At 39.6% G+C, this 27378-nt stretch overlaps 1 protein-coding gene across 2 annotated transcripts in view; it reads left to right on the top strand.

Moving 5' to 3' along the window:
• The window catches only part of lamc3 (laminin, gamma 3), an 81147-nt gene that overhangs the window by 42369 nt on the left and 11400 nt on the right, over positions 1-27378 (top strand). For both annotated transcript variants that reach the window (XM_026297480.1, XM_026297479.1), the window contains exons 10-17: positions 3350-3548; positions 11948-12057; positions 14274-14501; positions 24258-24446; positions 24740-24985; positions 25833-25986; positions 26274-26416; positions 26575-26753. In XM_026297480.1, coding sequence (XP_026153265.1) covers positions 3350-3548; positions 11948-12057; positions 14274-14501; positions 24258-24446; positions 24740-24985; positions 25833-25986; positions 26274-26416; positions 26575-26753 — 1448 coding nt within the window. The remainder of the gene's footprint in view (positions 1-3349; positions 3549-11947; positions 12058-14273; positions 14502-24257; positions 24447-24739; positions 24986-25832; positions 25987-26273; positions 26417-26574; positions 26754-27378) is intronic.

Below are 27378 nucleotides of genomic sequence, written 5' to 3'. Positions count from 1 at the left end.
ACAGGGGGATTATGGGCATCACTCTTTATTGGAGGGGAACAGTGTTTTCCTGGAGTCTGGCCATTGTGCTAAGCCAAGCTAGATATCTCCTCTGTGTAGCTTCTTCCGTAGCTCTCCGCAAGAAAGCAATTTTTTCCTTTAGTAAATGATTTATATGATGAGTCAGTTTCAAAATTGTTGTCAATTAATCAGTTTTTGTCCAATAGTCTAAATACTATCTAAGTGACCAATTAATTGAATGTTACAAAGAAAAGTGAATCTCACTATTGTAAGGAGAGATACATTCTTGCATGTGCAGCCTGCACACTGTAGTATTTAGAGATTGCTAAACCTTTTAATTCTCTCCAATTTGTCATGTAAGATAAAATAATGAATATAAATCTGTTCCAATACAGAGACAGCAGATCAGACTTACACATGACTAATCCCTTTATTGTTTTTTTATAATGATTCATTACTTTGGAGAGGGGCCTGCCAATGCTGCCATTCTAGGATGGTCTATTACAGTTGTGAGAAATTATGCCTTGGTACCTCTGTCCTCACAGTCAGAGAAAGAACACCCAGGAATGACACTGATGCAAATCAAACCGCAGCAGAATAATGGCCAGCAAACTACATCTGAAACATTACCGCTTGCAACCATACGGGAGCAGTTTGGGAGAGGATATTAGCTTAGTCACACAATAGTATTATTGGGCTCATTACACACCATTATGCAAGGAATGTGGCATATATATCCTATTCATCATTTCAAAAGTAATAACTGTTGACTTTTATTTTCTGTGAACATGAGTTTCTTTACTCATTATTACACTGTGTCAGTCCCCAAATATAGGTAATTGCCTCTTTTCTTTTCTCCAAAAATAGTGGCTCTGCTGAGACTCTTCTCGTTTATAAAGTTAATGCAACAGCGATCATCTGCTGGCAGATGCTGTTTTGTTGAGTGCAGGCTGAGTAGTGTGCATCTGAGAGACTGACTGAAGAGGCCAAATTTTACAAAGTGGCAAATATATAGCATCTCATAGAGGAGAGTGCAGAGATGATGTTTGACAAAAATGCCTATATGTATTTTGCACAAATGTAATATATGGAGCTCAGAAACTGGCAAATGGCAGGAAAAAGGTTTCAGACGTACACTGAAATATAACTGAATATGTCCTGACTATGTCCTAACTGAATAAATATCTCTGTTAATTAAATAATTAAGAATACCAGCTTTAATAATAGCTTCCCTTTACATCCTGGATTATGAACTTGAAGTATATTAAATTAAAAAGCAAAAATAAGTTATTTAACATTTCTATCAACTAATGTGTTCAATACATATGCTCTAAAAATTTTTTTTTTTTAGATCTTAGTCTTGTACATTTATTTGTTTATGCAACATTTACTGTCCCACTTACGGCATTTCTTTTCACAATAAAGCTCCAGCCTTTTTACCAAGCTAGTTACCTGGCTGTAGCTAACTGCCTTTATAAAACCACAATAGGTAATGTTAATAATCTCCATCATCTGCTGAAAGAATAAATGTGAGTGCAAATTAGATCCATGCTGTGAACTGTTATGTTATGCTGGATAATTCACAGGCCTCAAAACTGACACTTTTAATTGGAACAAGTTATTCACAATGCCTATGAAAACTATCATCAGCATGTTTTTATGAAAGTATTTGGGAAAGAAAATATATGTTTTTTCAGAATTTGAGCAAATCAATGAAAACATTTTAAGTAGTCTATACCTACCTGTTGCAATGCAACAGCTATAAAGAGTTTCAGTCACCACATCACATTTGTCAGACTCAGAAGTGTGTAACATTATTGATCAGTTCTTTTATTTAGACCTCTAACCTCTCCCATCGTGCCTGTTTTTCCTGTGGTTAAGATGTTGAGACGTGTGAGGTACTCACGTCTGATATGTGATGGATTTAATCTATGCCTCTTTTCTTTGTGGACCGATTTTTCTTTCTTATTTTGTCATTAATATGTATTGATCCGGAAACTACACTGAGATGTGTGACAGCTCATTTCACTTGAAAAAGTGTTTTGTCTTTACTGGTGATGATTGGTGGTTGTTGAGATACTCCCCCTGCTGCTGATTGGCTGTAATTGTCTATTTTTATTGATTCTGATGTCATGTTGACATGAATGATGCCCTATTGGCCTAAGAACAGAAAGTGCTATTGATTAGTCATGTAATTGAAGCCTTTCCCCTTTCATCACTACCTGTTTTTCTTTTCCTTCAAATAGTGATCCCACAAAATGAAGCTTTTGCATTTTTTCATTCAATCATTTAGTTGAATGAAAAAAAATGCAAAAGCTTCACTTTTTCTAATGTAGGAGCAATAGCAAAAGCAAATGATACTGCAGCAGGAAGCCAATAATATTAATGAAATTAGGTGATTGGTAAAGCAAACAGCATTATTTATTGCACCATGAAAATCATGAAATGATGTAAAAAAAATACAATTTAGATTTGATTGAAATAACTGCATTTCTTCTTACTTTGAAATAATGAACTTATTTCATTATAAACAGTGGCCAGAAACCTAAATTCAGTATATCAGAAATAGGGTCCTTAAAAAGTATTAACAGGTCAGATAAAACACTGACTAATCTGGCTGCACATGTCACAGTGAGACCAGGCTGTGGATAAACTGAAGAGCACAGCACAGATGATAAAAATGAGCTGTTGATTGAGTAGACATTAAACGATCAGACAGTTGAATTGCTCCAAATGATGCCAGACACCCCTCAAAAGCAAAATCACCCACTCTAGTCCTTAGCCCTCCCAACCCCCAGAAGAGCTCAGGATGTACTTCACACACGATTACGCTCAAAAACAAGGTGGCAACCAAGCGTGCAACCTGTCAGTTTTGCCCACTTGTTCATCCAGAGCTAGCGCTGGTAGAGAACGGCAGTGTAGCCGTTTTTGATGAAAATTTGTCATGATTTCTTCATTTTTAGTGACGGTCAGACTTTTACCTATTTTCATATATCCAAAGTACAACTTATGTGTTTTTCCTTTAGCCATTTCTGGAGGTTGGTAGTGGAGTGGGGGAATGTATAGTGATGACTAAGTGAAGTCCTGGTAATGTGCTGTAATGAACCAGAAATTAGAGGGTGGGTAATTAAATATAAACTCCTACATAGGTTTGAAAAGCCTGACTGAAAGAGGAAGGAAGTAACTGAATATTTCTAAATGTGTACAACAATTAATAATTCAGCTTCTACCACAACACAGTTGTGAAAATGTAATTCTCTGTTACTATACTGATTGTAGAGAGTTGTGTCTGATTTCAAAGCTGATTCCAATCACCTCTCTAACATCCAACCTTTGTCCTCCCTGCTAGACAAATTCCTGGGTCACCAAGTCTACAGCTATGGTCAGCTTCTCTCCATCACTTTCACCTCTGAGACCCCTGAGCTGCTTCCCATCCACGTCACCCTGCTCCTCCAAGGCTCTGGGATCACCCTGTCAGCTGATCTTTCACCCCAACCAGTGGTTGACCATGACCCCAAACTTATTCCACAGCACTCCTTCATTGTCAGGTACAACTATACAGGCATGGTGCTGTCAGTTTGTGAGTCTGTACACAGTTTTTCTTTTTTTTACTGTGGAACTTGAGTCTCTCAGGAAAATACCAAAGCGATTTGTCTGAATGTGTGTATACAAATGGACGTTGTGATGTTTTCCCTGCATCTCCCACCTGTGTGACAAAATATATAGAGTCCACAGAGTACATATTATCCAGGACACCTGAGTAGTGAATACAGTTCACCCACATTGACTGTGCTGTCATGGTCCCAGCAGAATTTTGGGATATGAATGTAGTGATACGCCAGCTCCCCCATGAGATCTGGCAAGTAACAAGCAGTAGCATTACATTTCCATTTTTCTATTTTATACATTTAGCAGATGGTCTCACCTGGAGTGACATGAAATGTGTGCAGAAGTGGAAAGTCACTAAAAGTACAACAAAGTGATATTAATGTGGAAGATTACTGAAAGAGTCAACTTACAAAATTCCTGTGACCCTAAAGTGATCATGGAGCAGAGGTGAGCAAGCAAAACGCATTTAAAGGCAGGTAAATGTAAGGTACAAAAGAGTCTTGTGTAGAAGATTTGTACTGGACCACAAATACAGGAAAACCTCTACAGTATATTGAGTGGAGACAGGAGGATATGAAGTACTTCTTTTATAGATTAAACTTTCAGGTTTGATGTTCTTACTGTTGCTGGGTGTGTCACTCCAATATTTAGCACCAGGAGGCAGAGGAGTTGGTGTCCAGATGGAAGGATGACTAGGTTGTAGCAGGGAAAGGTGAGCTAAGTTGATTATAGCAACAGCATGCAGAGTGATAGATTGGTGGATGGGTCCATGGCCTGAAGGTAAAGTATGTGGGCAGTGGTCTCTTTGCAGCCTGATATAACAGCAGCAGGGCTTCAAATTGGATACAAGCAGCCAAAGACAGCCAGTGGATGAAATGGAAAGGTATTGATTTTGATGAGGAAAACTGGGCTGTTGAGGGAGCAAAGAAGAATACAAGTAACATATACCAGCTCTGTCATACAGATATTAGGGATGTAAACAAATACAGTATAAGTGTTTTGATATCAATAGATAATAGAAATATAAGAAACAGCATCCAAATTATATACAGTAGACTACTATTTGGACAGTAATCACCAGTGACCAGATTTGTTGGGCACAGCAGGTTAAAGCTTGACTCAGATTTGATTTTTTTTTTCCCCCTCAGGATGACTTGACAGTAGATGGCAATTACTAAGAAGTGGCTGGGTAAAAAGTCTTGTCAAAAGTCATTTGAAAAACAGCTTTGTTAGCAGCTACACTACATATATGTGCAGGGGCTATCACTGTGATATGAACTCAAGTTCCTTTAAAGCCTCTCCCATGAATACAATAATATATTCCCTTTAATATGTTATAATTCCATTGTATTAATAATTAAAATTCCAAATTAGTGGTTAATTATTTAACCAATAAAGACGGATATTTTGAATCTGATGTATGAGACAGGTTTATGACTGATCTGAACATGTTACTGTGGCCCCTATATTTACCGGTAAATCATTCAAGGCCTAGCAATGGCACACACATATACATTTGAGGGAATAAAAAAGCAATAAAACAATCTAGACAATTCTCAACAATGTCTGGTTTGTGAGGGCAACTGAAGTAACAATACAGTGACTAAGGAATGTCAAAAAAATATAGAAAATATTCAGGTGTATAAATGGGATACAGTATGTCAGTAATGTAGTTAATATTCAAAACTGTACACCTTGTGAAAGCCAAGTGTAACTTTAGATAACATACGCAGAATGTGCATACAGAGAAAAGTGAGAAATCGCAGTTCTATTTTCATCTTAGAAGCTGTAGAGGTTTGTTGCTGGAATATATTCCAGTCTGCATGCTGTGTGTTTGTGTTTGTGTGTGTGTGTGTGTGTGTGTGTGTGTGTGTGTGTGTGCATGTGCCCGTGCACGTGTGTTCTTCAGGGGCTGTACAGAGCTCTAGCTGCAGCCCACATGCTTGGATGCAGCTCAGTGACGATTTTTTAACATAATGTACAGTAGGGTTGAATTATATATTTTGTTTATGAACCTCTGAACTGAAACATCTCTGACCTACAGCAGACATACATAGAGTGTAGAAGCACACTTGCTATTATAGTAATCACATCACATTCATAAAGCCCCCAACAACATATGTACACATAAATCTAAACTCAGAATAATTTAACTTAAATTTATGACTTCTTACTAGTGCCTTGTACCAAGCCTAACAAATACTGTTTAGACCTTGCAGGTTGGTATAGCACAGGTATAATATAATTCAAGGGCAACTGCAGTTCTTTAAATATTGCAACAATCAGAGGTTGGATATTGTGATAAAGATAGCAGCAATCAAAATCAAGCTGCGACATAGTTCCTGTCTCGCAGAGCAGATGATGGTGTTTACATTACTTGTAACCGGCAGTCTGCTGGTTTTGTTTTCATGTTATATTATATAAAAGTGTTAGTGTCAGATGTAATAGTTTGCTTCATTATGAGATGGCTGATTCTTTATTTGGAGAATAAAACATTTAGGGGTCTCATAGCAGTCTGCATTTTGTTTTCACTGCAGCGTTGCTGTAAGTTTGTGTTGTTCTTTAAACAAGTCCATGCCGAGACATTTTTCTTCTTTCTTTTCCAAGCTAACCCAGAAAATCTCATTAAGAAGTGTCTGTGGTGGCCAGTATGCATAGAAGGAACAAATAAAGCCGCCAGTTACCTGTTTAATATACATATGTCTTATGAGGATTCTATTAAGACGGACGACAAAAATCAGCCCTGTCCTTGAGGTTATTAGTAATGTCTGCTCTACCAGTATACCAAAAAGGCAGACTGCTATAATTTGTAGTTCCTTCATAAGGAATCAGCCTATTTGGACCTCTTGTGATTCTCTTTATTCTCAGACCAGTCCAGTTTGTTGTTGATATTGACCGTCTGTTATTTGTAGAACTCTCTCTGCTGGAAATTCTCTCCTGGATTTTTCCTCTCACATTAGATTTCGGATGGTATTGCTGGCACCTACTTTGCTCTTGCCCTTCATGGCAAAGTGGTCAATCTGGAGGCAGAAGCGACTGGAGAAGGCAGGCAGGAGCTGAAGAAGAGAATCCCTGGTGTGACGATCTGTGGGGAAGCAGTGTAATCAGTCACATTGTTGTGGAGAGATCTCATTAGACCTGTCAACCTGGGGGAGTGGGTGCAGCTGGCCTGGTCTCTGCATTAAACCTGTTAAAAACAGGCTTAAATCATTCAGTCTATTTTTGTTCTCTTCCCCCACTTGGCCTGGCGTCTTGTAGCCAGTAATCCTTCTCATCCCACTCAGCACCTCCTTCATTCTGTTTTGTTGCAATTTGTCTTCAGTTCTGTCCCTGTGTTTCTATCTTTAATTCTCCTTTTCAGCAACCACAGACCAACTTAACTTCCTCCCTGTGCTCAGCCCTGGAAACCCTCTTCTTCCCTAAGAAAGGATTTAATTTCCTTTGTTTTCTAGGGTTTGTTTAAAGTGAACAAATAGAAGAAAGAAAACAGAAAACAGTTTAATGTGGCCGAAGGGTCCACGCAGACATTGACGTCTTATGCAGCTGGGGAGTCGAGCACTGACTGCACTCTCTGTTTAGTCCTGTCCATTAGTTCAAAACATTCCTGTAGAGCCTCCATGTATTTCTGAGATCACACTAACACGCTTGATAACAATGGGAAGCTGTCTGCTGCAGAAAGAAATCTAAAAAAACAGTGATATGTTCCATTTCAAAGAAGTTAAAGAAAAGGTAGGTTACAGCATTCAAGTTGTGCCTTGCTCAGAGGGGGGCAGCAGTAGTTCAGATGAGAGATGATTAAAGCATGAGCAAAGAGCTGGCCTGAATCCTTGGTGAGGAAAGTCTGACCTGATGGATGTTGTAACCTGCAGGATCAAGTTGTGGTTGCAGTAAAGGCTTCACCCAGCACTTGCCTGTCTAGAATCACACTATGATTGTTTGGCTGGTTTAGGCAGGAGTCAATATACTTGTACTACTCTCTGTGGTGGTGAAAAACTGAATTTGACAAAGAACAGGTCAGTTTTGTTGAAATTGCTTTTACCATGGTGTGTAAAAGCAGTGATTCCCACTTCAACTGGAGCTTTATTTAATAGGAAAGAGGTGATGGTAGCATGATGGAATAAACCTTTATAGAATGTGTTAATTGGACTCTGTACACCAGACTGCTATATTTCATATGTATGCCAGTATGCATGTGTAAACTCTATATATCCTTTCTAGTTTGTATATCTTTTGCATTAATACCAAGACCAACAAACATGTTACAGCACAATGGAACAGTGATAGTTCCATTTCCGGTGATTTATGGTTTTAGTGGAAGGTTGCTGTTATTTCTTGGCGGACAACAACTAGGTGCAGTGACTGTGCAGCATCCTTAAGTCCTGTCATCGCAGTGAGGTTCCTGGTCTGCACCATCAGGCTAACACAGAGACCAATTGTAAACCTGGGCTCAGCAATGGTACTGTAACTGGCAACCTCTTCCACACAGAACTACAGGGTAGACAGATGAGAAAACAGTTTGCTTTATACTTAATAGCTGTCCATTGTGTTTTCACAATACCTATTGATGAAACAGCTCCCAGTTTTACCACCACCATCAATTTGTTGATCACTTGAAGCCACCTTCAGTGTTGATAAGCTTCTAAATATTTGACTTTGCCCTATTTGTTTGGTTCCTGTGATTGATCCACTTGGGTCAGCTTGGCTTTTGAGTCCGGAGAAAGACACTAGAGGATTGCAGCCCTGAACTGGGACACAGCTTGTGTCTTCCTGTCCCCTCTAATACTCTCTTTGGTGTCTGCACACTAGTAATGAGTTTCCTCTTAGCACCTAGAGCCCTGGCTAAAGAGATCTGTGGTTCCCTCTCTGAAATGCACTGGAGCTGGGGGCACAGAAGCTGTCATTAAGTGTTCCTCTCTGGAGAAACTCTCTACAGATCTCATTACACTTCTCAGGTGCATGCACAGATGTACCTCACTATATCGTTCCATCATCCGGCTGTCTCTTTCTGCCTCTCAGTCACATACACAAACACGTGAAGAATTTGTGCAAGTTAGAGGTTGCACAAAAACACATTAATTCACGTGACCATCTGCTAGGGTGACTTGCTACAATCTGATGGAGCATTACAGTATGTATCAAAAATTATGTTCTTGAAAGTGGGAATATACATATTTCCAAGGGTTTTAGTTAAGACATTTGAAAGCATAAATAAACATGACAAGAAACACGTACAATCCACACCTCTCTTGACTGACAGCATCTGCATTCTGAGGTGGAAAATAAGTTAACCTGTTAAGTGGCTGAGAGTTCCCACCTGGTGCAAAGATCATTTCAAAATCAGTTGAAGGAGAAATATATGGAAGCGCTGGGATTTATGCTGAGGGGGTTGATGAGAGGAGGTGGTGAATGGCTTACATAAGGTAACATCCACTCTTCTCTCTAAGGTTCCTTCTGTTCACTTTCTGTTCCCTTGTAACCAGTAGGCGTGGAGGTTTTATTGCCTTGCTTGTAGCCCTGTTTGTACATCTACAGCATGTAAGCATAATATTTATGCCACATTATGGCATGCCTCAGATGCTCAGCCACTTTTTACAATTGACTGATAAATGTTCTACATACAATGAGTCACTTGTGATCAGCTGTTCCCTGTTTTTAATGTGTTTTAGGAAGCTGCTCATATGAATGCCTTTTAAAGGCCCAAGCCAATTCGCAGCAGAGCACTAGCAGCAGTGTGGGCATGTGGTCCATCTGGCACAGAGCTCATTTATGTCATGTTTAGAAAATTCATCAACTTTGATCATAGATCAGGGCCAGCTAAATATATTGAACAGAATGCAGACTTTGCTGCCAGAATGTAAAAAATGATCTGTTTTAGGTGACTGAGCAAAGTAAGGATAAAACTGAAATTACTCTGTGAATGTGTAAACCATATTTTTTTATGGTTTAGTAAGCAGGCCAATTAGTTCCTGTGCTTCTTACATCCACAAAATATTTTCAGGGTTTAAAGGACATTTTAAAAATGAAGAAATATCCAAGCATTATCTATGCCACTTATCCTATTGTGAATCGTGGGGAGACTGGAACCAATCCCAGCTGACTCAGGCAAGAGGTGGGGTACATCTTGGACGGATCATACACTCAGGCAATTTAGAGTCATCAGTCCATGTAATCTGCATGTGTTTGGACTGTGGGGGGAAGTAGGAGTATCTTGAGTGAACATGCAAACTCCACATAGAAAGGACACAGGAATGGACACAATGAACTATCTTGCTGTAAGCCGACAGTGCTAAACATTGCTCCACTGTGCTGCCCAACTCAAAGAAATACTAGATGTAAATTTATGGATTATGTGTTTTATATGCAAACTTCTGTTACTAAATCCAACTAATTAAAATCTGCAAAGTTTTTTTGTGTAAGTGACAGCAACCATGGGTTTATAACAACATCAAAATCAAGGTTATCTGTGTTCATAGAGGTCAAGGATCAAATCCTAAAAGAAAAGAGACAATTATTAAATGAACTTTTTATAGTCATTTCTGGTATTAATGACAGTGAGGCTGTCATATGTTAACAAGATGCAGATACACCAATCAATTAGATTATATTATATATTAAATATAGATTATATTATTTGATTATTCTAATATTGTGTCCCCATACACATTTTATTTGTGCATTTGTATATTTTTAACTTTACAGTCACTCACAAGCTTACGCATCCCAGTATCTCATCATTTTTCTTTCTCTTTCTCCACACCCTTTATGTTTTACTGTCTTGCTCACCTCAGATTTTTATCTTTGTTCTCTCACTAAGTGTGTGTGTGTGTGTGTGTGTGTGTGTGTGTGTGTTTGTCTGTGTATGTGTTAAGTATTCTCTTGGACTTTTCTCTCCTGATGATCTCTTCTCATCCTCTGCGGAGTCGGCTTAATTACAGTGTGGCTCTCCACGCTCTGCTTGCTGCTGATTAAAAGGGACACTGACTCTCCATAGGGAAAGCATGACTGGGAGTTTGTTCACTTTCATGCACCCTCTGCTTATCGCTGTCTGACCAGCTCCATTACCATGGCTTTGAGGCCCAGTTTGTAATTGCCTCTCTTTATTACTGTGCCTACATGTCAGGCCAGGGAACAGGGACCCGCCGCATCAATGGAGAGTCTGTGTGGCAAGCCAGGAATACAAATACACACACACTGTCATGTGCACAATGTAAATGTGAATTTAAGACAGAGGCCATGCACAACATTAAGTATTTTGAAAGTAAGTTAGCATCATGCTGAGAACAATTAAACTAATAAAATGCAGACTATCCAACATTCACACATGGAAGGCTTGATTTAAGCTAATATGGTCACAACAGTAAAGACTTTGGATTTTATTTTTATAAGGTTCTTGCTAATAATTACATGTTATGTATACTATATTTGGATACCCCTTTCCAAATAAAGTGCCCTTCATTAATGCAGTTTAAAAGTTGTAGCATATGCCTTTATTCAAAGTAAAACAAGACTCTATAGTCTGTAGTGCCTCTGTGATGCCATACTTAGCCACAGCAATGTTTTAACATGCAAACATTTATTATTACAACAATGTACAAAGCACATCTCAGGATTATAAGAATATAGTTTTGTCGGTATAAGTCAATGTACTGGAAAACTCTTTTGGTTGCACCGGATGGTGCTGTGATAGGTATCTTATAACACCGCCCTCCACAACCCTCAAAATTAGCTTTATTTCTTAAATGAAAAGTCAGTAGTTCATCTTCTGGGGGCTATGAACATTTGTATACATTTCTTTAGCAATTTATTTAATTGTTTCAGTCTGGACCAAAGCTGTCTGTGGGGTCACACTGGTGGCGTACCAAAAACAATATACTTATTTAGAATAGGTAAGATGGGAAAAAAAACCACAGTCGCTACAGTTTTCACTCATACACTATCCTGTATTAGAAAGTGTTACCTCCTAACAGACTACAGCTCCTTGCCTTTGGAACCTTCACTCAATAATAGAAAAAAAAATTGTAAGACAACATCACCTGTGTGCAGCTGACACAGCACCTGTCAACAAGATAGAAAGAGTGCATGATACCTGGAGTAAAACAGGCAGATGTCAGCTGTGCAGCCTGACTTTACAGAACATCCTTCAGCTCAAATATGTCTGTGAAGATTCTCAGCTCAATGATCAAGATCCCAAATATGTGTTGAAATCAGCATGTTTACGTGTGTGTGTCTATCCAATTACAAAACCGCTACACAAATGTTTTATATCTTTTACATGCTATGTTTTTGTTGCATTAGTATTTTAATGGGCTGCACAAACATCTTTGTTTTTATTTCACAGGCTTCATGAACATGAGATGAGCTTTAAACCTCAACTTTCTGCCTTTGAGTTCCAGCATCTCCTTTACAACCTGACTGCGCTCAAAATCAGTAATGCTGGAGGACACAACTGTAAGTGTGTGTTTGTGTGTATGTCAACAGATGTTTGTCTTTTAACTTGTATATAACTGTGAGTTTAAAAAATACCCAGTCCGTTATTATTGACTTCTTCACAGTGTACACCGTAGAAGCATAGAAGCATAGATTGTTGCAAAAGACAATGTCAGTGTATGTATTCAGGGAATACTTTGAGTGTTCCAAATATGGATCACAAACAAAGAAAGAAAAAAAAACAGGACATTTATTCCCAGATGTTAGGAACTAGTTCTTAAAATCCTTCTCTTATTTACATCATGTTCTTCCTCACTTTCTGTCTGATAGTCTGCATTGTAAAGTATATACAGGATCTGAGAGGCATTATGGTGGATTAGAGCAAAAAGACAGAACAGCTGGCCAAAATCAGCAGCTCCCTCACACTTACTTACACCATTTTAATTAGTTGCTCAGTGCAGGCGCTATGAAACACACACTAATGTAGCTTCATGTGCATTAGTGCATGCAGAAAGACTGCCATAGACGTTTGTGCATGCAGATACAGAGGAACAGTCATGCCTATTCCATCTAACAGTTTCCTGTAACCACCCACCCACATGAACGTGCAAACAAAGTCAAGCACACAGTTTACACTGCATCTATTGCACACCACCAGGGAGACACTCTTAATGATTTGTGTAAGGTCTCCAACTCATTCTCAAACAGTGTTAGAAGTGTCTTATCGCTTCAGGCTGTGAGGCAAACTTTAATATCAAAATCCCATAAAGCTGTCCTCTCATCTTTCTCCTCTCTCCCTCTCGCATGCTCCTTTATGCCTTAAATTTCTCCCTGCACCACAGAGTCTTTTATAACGAAGCATATTATTTTAATGACACTATTGTCTAAAGGCAGGCTTTGGCAGCAGTCACAATAAAGGCCTTTCATTTTCTTCGCTACAAAAATTCAGGTTTGAACAGAGAGCATAGCCCTACTGGAGGTTTATGAGAAATCAATGGCTTAATGGCTTAATGTACAGGTAACTAAAATGTCATATTCTGTGGGGCTGTAGCAAGCCATTCAATTGAATTAAAATCTTGACTGGTCTGACAAGGTTTCTTGGAGAAAGGATTGATGAAGTGAACTTGCACAGCATGACTTAAAATGAAATGTTTTTAATTAACTGAAATATAGGGTTCGGTGTCTGGAAACTGCTTTAATTGCACATTTCCCCCATTGAATGAGCTAATAGAATTCAAGAGGTAGAGGAGAGTAAAGGGTAGGGGCTAAGGCAAGTCATGGAGACAGAAGTGGACAGACTTGCCTACTGATTACCCCTCAGAGGTGCAAATGAACTGGGTTTCATCACCGCTGAAGGAATGGTTGGATCATGACTTGTTAGAAGTCAAAGTCCACCGTCTCCCCTGGTTCTTCCCCTTTGTCATCCCTCACAGTTTCTTCCACTCAGATTTCTCTCATTATGCAGCCGCTCATCCACAGTCTGATTATTTCCTATCTGACCAAGCTACATAGTCATTCGTGCACAGCATATTCTGTCCATATGTTCATCCATCCGTCCATTCATCTTGTGTACTGTCACAAAAGTAATTTTGTGTTCTGTGTCTGTGGTTTAAAGAGTAAAGGGTGAAAGGGATTTGGTTGAGGAAGGCCTGCTCCCATCACTATTCATGAGAGGAGAAAAGGATCCTCAAACCCCCACAGGAACTGCTCGTTTGACATACCTCCACTGAGTCTCCTGTCTCCTTTTCTTCTTGTCTTGCTCTGCTGCAGTGATTTATTCATTTGCTATATCAAAGATTCCCTGGGTGACGAGTGTACGTGTGTGGGCGCTTGCGATCAAATGTGTGTGTGCAAGTGAGTATTAAGTGTGGCATTTATGGCCATGTGGGTGGATGAATTTGTGTGTGTGTGTGTGTGTGTGTGTGTGTGTGTGTGTGTGTGTGTGTGTGTGTATGTATGAGAGAGAGAGAGAGAAACTGTAAACACAGGCCAGAGCCTGTAATGAGACAGGCAGGGTGGGACAGCACTGCAACAAATGCTAATAACCTACTGCTTAACGAGGTACAGAAACCTACACACACACACACACACACACACAAACTTTTACATACAAATACACTTATACATACATTTAAAACACATTCCTCTCATTCTATAGAAAAGCACATCAGCCACCCTCTGAGCTAACAATTATAACTGACTGCTGACTGACATCTTTTCTCTTTCTTCCTCTCCAGACACATCTCAGCTTGCAGAGGTAACTCTGACCTCAGCTTTCATCTACCATGGTCCTGCCAGCTCTCCTGCTCCATGGGTGGAAACTTGTTCCTGTCCCCTGGGCTTTTCAGGTCAGTTTTGTGAGCGCTGCACCCCAGGATTCACCCGGGAAGTTTCAGGCGGAGGAGCTCTCTCTACCTGTGTGCCGTGCAACTGCCACCAACATGGAACCTGTCATCCAGAGACAGGTAATAAGTGAAATATGTACTATTTATTTGGATTGTGCACAATATATTCAAATGCAAAAGTGTCACAAAGGCATGATGACTTTGGTGCCACTTCACTGACAATCAGTCAGCAATATTTCTGTTTCAGTGAACAGAACAGCGAAATGCCTGAAAAAATAAATTCATAAATCAAGTGCAGAATATTTTATATTTAAAAGGGTACTTTTTAAAGTTTTATTGCACATGCCAAGTCAGTGTAGTAGTCAAAGGGATTGCTCCACAGTCCCTGAAAACAGCTTTACAGTATCATCTGAGGCTTTAGACATCATCTGTTAATGTGTGAAAATAACACTGCTTTCCAATAATAATCCAACATTGCCAGGCATCTCCTAATTTTATTGATGTGAAAACTATACACCCATCAGTAATGCAAGATCTGCTCACTATTGAGTTTCAGTTATTTACAGAAAAGTGAGTCGATGAATAAACAGGGTAGGGGTTTTGCATAATTCATGTTTTAAGAATTGAAGGCAGGTCAAAGAACCATCACTATTTGACCCAAGCTGTAAAAAAGATACAAGGCGTTTAACTTAACACATAACAGGTTGAGTAACACTAGAATATTTTTACAGAGATTCAGAACCTGCCATTACATGTTACTTGTTACATCAGCATACTGTGTTTATTGTTAAACAGAACAATAGAATAGTAGTAATAAACTATAAAACTGATCCAAGCTGCTTTCTGGGCAAAAAAAAAATGTTATTTTGGAGCATTCATAGTGTTAAATAAGGGATCATCAAAGATTGTTGAGACAATACTTTCTGTCACTGTGCCTCTGAGGAAGGGAACACAAGACATGCAAGCTGAAGCATTTTTCTATGTCTTTCCAGAACTGACATTCAGTCGTCGTTGCTTCAAGGGAATGTAACTCAGTCATCTCTCAGGAGTATTGGCAAGCTATCACTCAAACTGAGAACTGTATGGCTGCACTGATAGTGCACTATGCTCATTTCACATGGCTTATCTTTGTAATAACAGCTAAACTAGAAGTGTGTATTTAATGCACCTGACATTGTTATGGGAAGCAATAACAGCAGCTGCAGTATTCTTTCAGATTCATATCCTAAACACAGTGTCCCATAAATGACAGAAGTAAAACAGCAGCTGTTAGGTGTGTAAACAAGTCAAGCTCTGTGCAGTTGTTATGTGTGTCTGTGTGTGTGTACGCACCTTCTTTCTTTTTCTGCCTGAGTCTTTTCCTCACTATCTTGCTCTCGCAGCTTTAAACAAGTCTCTCTGTCTTACCAAGAGCAGACAACTGTCCCATCTACAGTCACACTCTCCATCTTTTATCTTTCCTCAATCTCTTTCTTCCTCTCTATCTCCCCCTCCTACCTTCTGACTTAAAGACTCAGAGATCTGACCTAGTTAGGAGATGCCTGAAGCTTTGGCTGAGAATGTGTGGTATGTTTGAGTGTGTGCATGTTTATACAACTGTGTGTGTCTGTTTGAGGTCGGGAAGCAAGGCTGGTATCACTGCCTGCCTGCCTCCCCTCTAATTAGACTTGTTAACTGCCTTTTGGCTAATGATGTCTAATTTGCTTGCAGATTTCCTGTGTCTCTTATGCCTCTTCTCAATCTGGATGTCTCTTTCTCACACACACACACACACACATACATACATTTATTCTCTGTGCCTCTTCTCGTTCCCCAGACTCTCTGCTTGGCCTCTTGCTCTCTTCTGCTTCCTGCTTCGTCTCAGCTAGGATTGCACCTGCTCTCCCCAGTCACCTTGGCTTTGTTTTTAGCATCATTGACTCCCTTCTGTGCAGATTTCTAGTAAGCTTCCACTCTGTATATCCTCCCGTTTTTCACTGATGTATTTGGTTTGCATTAATGTAGTATGTAAAGTGCTTTTATGAAGAGATGTTTCAACAATAATTTTAACTGTAATCAGAGAACATGAGAGGTGAAATTTTGTTTAGTTATAGTGTGTTCTTAAAAACGATTCAAAGGGTCGGAAGAGAGGAGAGTGTTTTCAGGGTGGCCTGTAGACAAATGTGTCTGTACACAAATGTTCTGAGTTGTTAGAAGGAAATTAAATTAATTAATTGACCTTGACGGCATTTAGCATCTTAATTGAGATCACACCTGACAAGTCTGCACTTGTGAAGATTATTTTTCACGACACACACACACACACTCGGGACGAGTTGTAAATATTTAACACTAAGTAACAGTTGTCTGTCTGTCTATTTATCTATCTATTAATATATCTATCTGTAATGGATCCAAGGGCAGGCCATTAGCACACAGTTTGGGGCAGGTGTGCCCCACGCCCAGGTGACTGTGGACAATCTCCTTGACTTATAGCTGCAGAACAGTCGTATTGGCTCAGAGTGTGAGGACGCATTTGACCAGAACTATGGCAACATCACGGGCATTGTTCAGAGGGGCGTCTGTGGGTGATTGGTGCACAGCAGCCAACTGGTCTTCAGCAGACACATTTCATTGCTTTTACCATCTGGATGTAACAGTCCGCTCAAGATGTGCTACAGTATAAGAGGTTTGGTCTCTGGGTTCAGTTTCTGCTCTGTGGAGTGTGAATACATGTCCCATACAATATATGTTGTACCATGTGAATTGACTGAAAGGGTACGGAAGATTAGGGTTCTTGCTTCTTTTCCCTCAAGGACAATCCATGTTGCACAGCCTCACAGCTGAATGTGGCAAAGAGCGGCCATGAGCTGAGGGGCAGCTGCCGTGTCGGGGGTTATATGGGAAGGACATACACTCTGACATACGCAGCTATGTATACCTGTAGAGCCTTGAGTCCCAGTGAATTCACCCAGGACATGTAATGTTGTGCCAAGTGAAAGGGAACTATAAGTTCAGGTCAAGGAGAACTAACAAACTAAGTCATTAGAGACACCCCATTCATCATTTGTCACCAGGAGGGTGAACCAGCCTGCTGTTTCTCTATCAGAGTCTTAGTTGCTGTATAATTACCTTGTATCATCATCTAGGGTGTGCCCAGAGAGAGAACTGGGATGGAGTTCTTTCACTGCCGAGAAAAGCTATAGCCAATGGTGCTTCATAATACTGATTTATTAACACTCTGAGATGCGTCGGTCTTATTTGCCGTAGTACAACACAACAGATTGGAAATGTTAATATTTGTGGTGGAACGAGTAAATTGCAATTCCTGCCGAGCTGTGGTGCTGCAGGGCTGAAGAAGTCAAACATATGTCCTTCAGATACAAATAAAACGTTTGGGTAGTGCATGTGCTTCCACAATTTTGAGCATACCTTCTTCAGTATCTGACTAGAAAAGATATGGTTTTTAACAGTATGTATGCTGTGTTAACTGCATATACACTGTTCCTGAATTTCCCTTTGGGGATGAATAAAGTTTATCTTATCTTAAAACTGAAAAGAGGTCATAATTTATAAGTTCAAGAGTGGGTGTTGAAGAAAGAGAGAGATGATTGTAATGTATTGATAATATGAAGGCACTCAATTTACTCAGCAGTCATATCTGCAGGGAAGTGCTCATTAATCACATAAACAAATGATGCTCTCGATCCTGTAGTCTCTGGATATTGAGCATCAGGGCCTTGTTTTAGAGCTCCTCTGTTATTCCTGCTTCCTAATTGACCTGTGTTAGTCCTCCATGGAACACTACGTTGATATTTACACCTTCATAGAACAATGCCACCGCAGTAAGGTTGTCATGGGGAGTATTACTAAACTAGTGAAAATAGTTATTAAATGTCTTGTGTAGACAGTTCCAAACTGGAAACATTGGTTTGAATAATGTGGGGGTTTTTACTACAGACAGGCTGGGAGGGTCTCATGAAAATAAACTCTGTTTGCATTATTACAACTGTAGAATCATGTGCTAAATGTAAGGATATCTCAACTTCTGCTGATTTGATTTTGAGATTCATTTTAAGCCATGCATGCAGCATAGCTGTAGGACAGTGCCATTCTGCTGGCTGGTCCATGAATCCTAATGACTTCAGTGGTTTGGTATCTTCTAAACATCAGCATTATGACCTACATGTCCTTTTGACAATATAATATCTCAGATATTTAACTTCTGAATCATACCTCTCTATTTCCTTCTAATTATGTCACCAAGGCACAACAAGGTGGAAAATCACATGCTTTTTTTCACTCTTTCTATAAAATAATGTGTGTCGTTTAGTTGTTTTCAAACGGTTTTCATCTGTTCTTAGGTACAGAGAATTTTCCTTATTTTGGCAATGCACCAGGTGCATTGTGCCACATTTTGCTTTAGTTACATCAAGGAAAAGGTTGAAACCTTTTCAAATCAGTGATCTCTGACATTGTGACTGGAAACTAAGGCAGGCAGACAGAGTGTGCGCATTGTTTATCTTTCTGTTTATAAAATAAATGTGCTGGGTGTGTGCACATAGGTAAAGCATGCTAAATAGGATCATCAGGCGAAATTTCATAGTAAGAGTCATTTTAACAGACTACATCTGTCTTTTTTCAATCCTTCTCTTCTTTTTCCCCTCACTGTCACTTCTCATATTCCATCACGCTGATACAGGCCAGACATCTCAGAGCTTAGCCTGCAACAAATACAGCCCACCAGAGAGATTATGGGTTGGGTTGAATAAGCCAGTGCTAGAGCCAGCTTCACTCTCTATCTGTTTGTCTGCTTCAACTTTTTTCTATAGATTTTTCAGACTAATGACCTTAGAGAACTGAAGATGGCATTTAAACAGGCATTTGGGAAATGCACGCCCCTGCTTCCTCTGTCTCATTTTAAAGCAGCCCTTTGTTGGTAAACACCAACTCACAATATCTCCCTTTTTAACATAGCATTTTAATAAGTGTTTTAATGAGTAGCATTTTTGGTCAGTTTTTTTCATCTATATCCTAATTGATGCAATGAGACAGGTATTCTTGGTGATGGCCTTCAGTGTGTTTCGCTGCAGGAACCCCTGGTGGTGTGTTTCCCTTTACAGACCATGACAAAAAAAAAAAAGCTTCTATTTTCTGACCTCCTCCACCAGCCTGCAGTGGGTGTGACATTTAGCTATGCAAAACCAATGTGCATTATTCAAAAATTTGGCCTTGCACAAATGTCAATGTGAGAAATAAGCATATGCTGTTATGAAACAGAACAAGAAACAGAAAGTGCTTATTTATTCTGAGGTTTGTAGAGCAGATACACAATTTGCATCCAGGTACTTGCGGTCAGCAGAATGCGACTAACAAAAGCTGGCCTTCTTCATAGCACGAAGAATATAGACAGATATAAAGTTTAATTTAAAGCCTATATGAAGAAATGATCCCATTGCAGTCTGCCTCTAAATGTGGATCCACAGTAACAAAGATCAGTTAGATCAACAAGCATCTATGTCTTTGTCTTAAATGCTTTCAAGTGAATCCCATCACAGAAATACACTTAGTAGAAAGCAACAAGGTTTTCTTTGATTGAACAAAACCAATTGCAGTGTTATCCAAAATTTCCCTAACATTGTGTTTTGCATTTCAATAATACTGTTTTATGTAGCAATGTGTTTATGGATGATAACAATGGACAAGCCGTTGAAATAGATAAGACAAAGGATGCAAGTGATGAGTCTTTACAGTAGTTATTGACTGGGCCCATGTTACATGTTTTTTTAACCAGTTCTAGTAATATTGACTTTGAATATTTAATCCCGTTTTAACAGCTCTGTGAGACTGTACTTTTGCTTTGAGCTCAATTCTAATGTCACCATGATAACATGCTCACAATGACAATGCTGACATGCATATGTTATCAACTGTCACAATTTCAGTTAAGCATGTCGGCATGTTAACATTTGCTGATTCAATTATAGACCAAAATATTGGATGAGATCAAATTTGACCTGATGGTGTCACTAAGGAAAAGATCACCAAACACAATCATCCTGAGGGAGCCTTTGACTATCTAAGCCAAATTTCAGTAAAATGTCAAAACATTTCACTCAAAACCTGGAATGTCAACTTACTGGTAGTACCAGAGTGTCATGAATATCTGTCTCAAATTTTGCACCAATCCAGCAGCTAGATATTGGAATATAGCACAAGATACATGACAGATCCCTAAATAAAACATCAGAGGATCAGCTAAGTCAGTACAATATATTCTGTGGGCACCTTAAATGTGGTAATCCAGTGCTACTAGCATAGCTAAATAGAGCAAAAAGAGAGCAGTAAAAGTTATTTGTCTCCACCTAATGCCAGTCATATATCACAAATGTGTTTCAAAGGCTCAGCCTTGAAATAAATATTCAAACAATCAATCATAATAGTTTTTATCAGCTTGTTGGAGCTGTTTCATGTGTGAATTGACTTTTGATCAGGAAACATTTAGGTGACCCAGAGCTTTGGTGAGACAACATGAGCTACAGCTATTACTGCTAGACGCCCTACTCCTGATACCCCAGGGCCTTGGCCATAACAATTTCGCTGACAGCCTCTTTACACAAAATAGGAACTGATGCATTTATTTTCCATAGTCACAGCATGACAAAACATATTTCTCCAGTCATCAGTATTGTGAACATTATGTATGGGGGTGGACAGACTGCACTGCCCCTCCTCTTTTCTTTCAACATTCTCCCTCTCTCCTCTGCAGCAATTCACTCATTCTGACTCCACTGACAAGCCACATCTGCAGCAGCAGGCACTGGCAGCATATCTATGTTAAATTAGAGAGCAACATTGCCATCAAACAGTCCCGCAGCAGATTTACCCCAACGTCTACCCTCGAGGCCTTGGAGCTGCAGACAGGATTTTACTCTATGTCTTTCTGTTTTGTTTCCTTCTCTCCTTCATTAAAACCGTGGTTCACATGCATTAGTAAATAGATTTCCTTGGCCCGAAGCTTTTAATGTTCCAGTGGGCTAAAGAGACAAGCCTCCTGGCAAATATAGAGGTCGTGAAAAGCTCATGTGACATCAAATCCTTTTTGTAATTTGTCTTATATTATTCAAAAAGGAAAACAATGAACGTTCAGGTTTACTGTAGAATCATTTTGTTTTTCCCCAACTGTGCTGTGGAGTGAAGTGAATCAAAGCCTAAAGAGTCTCCTAATTCAAGCTAATGTTTTGATGTTGTGTGACTTGGTTTACTATTCTTGTATATCTGGACTCAAACATTATCGAAGACCCCACACTGACTTTCTTCAGACCTCCCAGGGTGGTGCAAAATCACATGCAGTGATCTTCAGAAACTCAGTTTGGTCAGTAAATAAATCTGGAGAGTTTGAAGACAAGAATGTAATAACACAAGCTCACAAGCACTCTGATCTTCTCCTAAACAAAAACATACTTATTAAAATGAATTTCTCCACTAGCTATTACAAGCTACTGCAAATCACTATAACCATTATCAATGAAAGTGCTACCCATCACAGTGTTAGAGAGGGACACTGAATGGGAGTATAAACTTACCAAACATGAGAGAAACATAGAAAAGGCAGGATGCAAAACCATCTAGTCTTTCATTTGTTGTGCATTGTCTGTCTGTGCCTCTGCAGCTATCATAGAGTGATGTATTCCTATTCTCCACAAGTGGCTACCTTAATGAAGTGCATTAGCTCTGGATGTGTGTGTAGTACTGTAGAGAGAGCACAATGAGGAGCACAGTGGAGGGATGAGGTGCAGGTAGAATGAGCACCAGAAAAAAAGGAGCTCTGTGGAGTATGAGGTGTATATGATCGAGGGCTCCTCTTAAAAAAAAAAAAAACTTGTTTCTCATGCAGTAATATTGTTCTACCATCACAGAACAGACAAGCTGAGCTCAGGCAGAGAGCAGAGTGCAGAAGTGCTCTATAGCTGAAAGGAAGAGTACGAGAGGGCGAGTGCAGCATAGCGAGATTGTGTGGATTTGCCAAAGAATTCAATGTGTGCAGTTCCACACAGATCCTCACAGTAATCTCAGTTGATTAAAGCTGAATGATTCATTGATAAAATTATTCTGTGCTGCTGATATGAAGTAATGATGATTAGCGTGACGATGAGGAATATCATGTAGAGAGCGATCATGCCATTCAGTGACAGTTTGTGATGCATGCCGTTAGCTTTTCTGAGGAGCCGATGGAATGATAATAGTGTCGAGGAGGCCCTCAGTGGCTCTACTGCCTCATATCACGCTCAGTCATCTTCACACTCAGTAAAGTCAGCACATTTCTGTTGCCATTAAATTTACTATGGCTCATTGGGGATTGACACTGCACACCATCAGTGTCATTGTAATGCCTTGTGAAATTCAAGAAAGATTCACTTCTTTATGCTAGGAACAATCATTATTACTAAATACTCTATTCAAATGACTGGCATTATATGCTTGGAAGTCATGTATTATTCACCTCACCTCGCCAAAGAAATAATGATTTTTACTCAGAAGTCTACACTTCACCAGGCAATGGGATAATTGTTCCCCCTAATGGCTGTGTGATCAATTTAGGTTTGAAGCCGTTATTTTATCTCATATACTTGACTTACAGTCTGAAAGTTGACAGAGCTTTATTTAGGGACAGAAGACACTGGTTGCAGTGACCCTCGTAACTAGAGGCAGAAATTTCTTTACTCCAATGTTCAGTGACGTGAGCAGATTTAAAAATGCAGAGCAAAGAGCTTCTCACTGAATCACACTGTAGGCTATGAGGGGGTGATGGGAAATTTTAATGAGGAGTCTGTAAGATTGCATGCCCGAGGATTATTTGCTGTGCATCGTGATGTTATTGGGGTTCTCTAGAAAATCAGCACAATTATTGTTATCAACCCATGCTGAAGTCATTTGAAAAACTTTGAAATTTTAGAAATGATTGAAATTATTAAGTTCTGTGATATCCAGCTCAGTGAATACTTAAAGCCAAACACCACACAGTGCAGTAGGAATGCTAAGTAGCTTCTTGCAGTTACACAGAGCAGCACAAAAGCAGCTATTTTGTTACCAAATTAAAATGCATAAGGTTGATTAAAATTTAATGTATATCTGCTCATTGTGATATTATGATGAATTTAACTTTGTAAGCATCTTAGCAGTTGCTTTTTTCTTTGTGATTTTCCAAGAATGTGAACACTCATTACTTTGTGGTGCTCTGTAATCTTTAGTCAGTGAGTTATTAAATTAGAATGCCACATTATATTATGTCACATTTGCACAGTTTCATTTCAGAGGTTGCTGTTGCACAAATTTAGCAAGCAGAGAGAAGGATTTGAGGGTGTATGTGTGTCCTATCATCACAGTCTGTGACGTTAGACCCACTGCGGGTCACTCAACTGAAGAAAGAGACAGGGTTTTTGATGTTGTAAAGTCGTAGAGTCCACTCTGGCACAATGAGAACTGAAAATGTGAAATAAGCAATTTGGTGTATATACACGTATGCTAACATGTTGCATATGAACAAATCCTTTGATGTGGTTTAAAGTGGATTTGTGTTTCTAAGGATTTTAAAACATCCTCAGGTGAATTGCTTTATTTCAGGAAAAGCTTTTGGACATATATTTCCCAAAGCAATCACAGCCAGGGTGAATTTAGTTGTCTGCTTTCCACAGTGGGCTGTGGGGAATGTTGTTTTACCAGATTGGGTTGTGGAGTGGTGCATTTGTGTGGAGTGGCTGGTCAGAGTTATGGTCAGAGACACAGCACTCTCTGCTGGCGATAGGAAAAACATCACCCCTGTGTGTCAAACCCAATGTGTGAGAGAGAGTGATCTATATAAACAGGTTACACTCGCTCTCTCTCTCTCTCTTTCAGGTGTGTGTGAGTGCTCGGACTTCACCACTGGGACGACCTGTGAACGTTGCCTGGATGGTTACTATGGCAACGCTTTGATTGGCACACCTGGTGACTGTCAGCCTTGCCCTTGCCCAGACCACACCAGCTGTGCCCAAATTGCAGAGACAGGACAGGTGGTCTGCACCAACTGCCCTACAGGACAGACAGGTGAGATGAACAATGTAAGGTCATTTTTTATGACACCACACATAAATAGCTTTATGTCAAGACCACAATGATAAGAACATTTTCACAAGACACTTCTACACTGAGAAGACTGCGACTTTAAGCAGCTCATTTGCAGGGACTGTCAGACTACAATGCCATCTGAGATTCAGACACATCTGATATGAGTTTTTAATTTAATTAAAACAGACTCTGAGGTGACATGAGAATGACCTCCAAAAGCCTTCTGGTCCTTCTAATTTCTGCCCACTTCTTTCACTTTTCCTGTTGAATAGGGATGCGCTGTCAGATGTGTGAAGATGGTTACTATGGTGACCCCCTAGGACAATCTGGGGCTGTTCGTCCATGTGTGAGATGCGACTGCAATGGCAACGTAGATTTCAACGCCGTGGGAATATGTGACTACCTTACTGGGCGATGTTTGAAATGCCTGGGACACACAGAGGGCGACCGCTGCCAGCGCTGCCAGCGGGGTTTCTACGGCGATGCCTTAAACCAGGCAGCTGGCCAGAAGTGCAAACGTGAGTAACAGGGGGATGACTCAGATGGAACACTGGTCAATCCATTAATTATTATTTTGCAACTTATTAAAGAAGATAGGGAAGACATTTTGTATCTGGTAGACAACAGCGATCCCTTTGTACTTAAAAGTTTGTTTAGCATTGTGCTCCTCAGGTGTTTGACCTGCACTATGCAGAATGCTGAATTGTCTGTGCAGAGTTTGACACTAGAAGACTATTTTCACATTCATCTGCTAAACAGAAAAAGTTTGTCTGCATTTGAAACATGTGCAAATTCAAAGACTTTGGAGTGCAATGAGAACAGTCTGTTATGATTCAGCTTGTTCTGTTTCCACCGAATAGGTAGAGTCAAGTGATCAATATTTTGGACAAATTCTATTAGAGACTACATGGCCTTGGGTTCCACTTCTAAAGAATGCACAATTAGTGCATACAAATGGACTTGCCTAATCAATTTAGGAGTTCATCTTCATGAAAGGCAACAACTGGAAATGCAGCAAACCAACAGCTGTCAGTGAGAAAGATCATCAAAAAGAAAGAAAAAGAGAAGAGTCAAAGTTACAAAAGGCTGACAGAGACCAAAGAGTAACAGCTGTGATGTGTTCTGCCTTTGACTTTTTCTTATAATATTTCAGATCTATCCAGGTATTCCTGGGTTGGATTTCTTTGTAGAACAATGTCAGGGAGGCACCCAGGAATCTCCCACATATTGTCTGTCATTTCCTTCCATTTTGTTCCTTTAAGTCCTCTGCGATCAAATCAATAAAGAGTCCTGCATGCCAATGAGAGACGTGGGCAAAATCTAAACTATAAAGCATGTAATGTTTTGTTTTGTTTGTTTTTATAGCCTGCAGGTGCAATCCTGCTGGAACCACTGGGCATGTAAATGACTGCCATCCTCAGACAGGAAATTGTCATTGCCTCAGTCATGTGACTGGATGGGATTGTAGTAAATGTGAAGTTGGCTTCTTCAACCTCCAACCAGGCATAGGATGTGAAAGGTAAACAGATTCCCAGTGTGAGTCCTGGTGGATCTGTACTGTATAGATAGATAGATAGATAGATAGATAGATAGATAGATAGGTAGATAGGTAGGTAGATAGATAGGTAGGTAGGTAGGTAGGTAGAGCACTTATTAATCCCCAAGGGGAAATTCTGGTGTTACAGTAGCAGAAAAGACAAATAAGAAAAACTAGAGACACAAAATATAAATGCTGTCTCAAAAACCGTATAATAACAGGGCTTGCTAACTGAAGGTGTTAAGACGTTATTTTCATGCCTTCCTCAGGTGCAAATGTAATCCGATTGGCTCGTCGTCCGACGCATGTCATCCAATCACAGGGCAGTGTGTGTGTCGTGCAGGAGTGGAGGGGACACTGTGTGATTCTTGCCGGATGGGCTTCTTTGGATTCTCATCACGAGGTTGCAGAGGTACAGGACTTTACTTCAGGCATCACAACTGCACTATGTGCCATCCTCTAAATCTCTCTACAGATCACACATAAAGGCATTTTAACTCTTAATATTTATCTCCGCTCCTCTACTGCTTCCCTGTCTCCACATGAACCTGGTGTCCTGTCCTCTCCCAGCCTGTAACTGTGACCCCATGGGCTCTGTTTCCATGCAGTGTCACAATAACGGTACCTGCCACTGCCGTCAAGGCTTTGTGGGTTATAAGTGTGACCAATGTGAGTTAAACTATTTCCACAACAGAGTCACACACCAGTGTGAGGAATGCCCCGTTTGCTATGGCCTTATCAAGAAACAGGTGAGTTTATGTGTTTGTATGAGAACAACCATTCAGAGGCACTTTATAGGCATGGGCCAGCAGAAAGTAGTTGTGATTATATATACACAGCATATCACTGGAATAACTAGTAGGCCAAGTAAGAATACACAGCAGATAAATACACAGCAACTTTGGAATTACCAGGAGTTGGGTCTCTGGCCATGTGATGAAAATAAGTCCAATAATCACACATTAAGTTGTATTAAACTATAAGAATACATTATATTTTAAACATATATATTTTAGGGCTGAAGCTGTTTTCATCGATTTTTCTGTATTTTTTTAAATTTAATAAAATACTCTTATTTAAAACTTTCCAAAAGTGAAAGGTGTAGCATTTTAGAAAGCAATATATTACAATTGTAGAATACACTACTTGAGTAAATGTACTTATGCCCTGACTATAAATCTTTATTCTCTCCCCCTTATCCATTTTTCTCTATATTCCTCATCAAGTTTATAAATTTATGTTTGCTCTGCATATTGTTGCACATTCTGAATTCATATAAATGTGCTGCAAAACTACATTAAGTGTGGATTATGTCTTGGCATTTGCTATTACAAGGTGCAATTTGTTCTTGAAATAGAACAGTCCTTTTGCACA

The sequence above is a fragment of the Mastacembelus armatus genome, chromosome 12, assembly GCF_900324485.2.
Source record: "Mastacembelus armatus chromosome 12, fMasArm1.2, whole genome shotgun sequence".
NCBI classification, from domain to species: Eukaryota; Metazoa; Chordata; class Actinopteri; order Synbranchiformes; family Mastacembelidae; genus Mastacembelus; species Mastacembelus armatus.
This window is presented reverse-complemented; position numbering and strand designations above follow the sequence as displayed.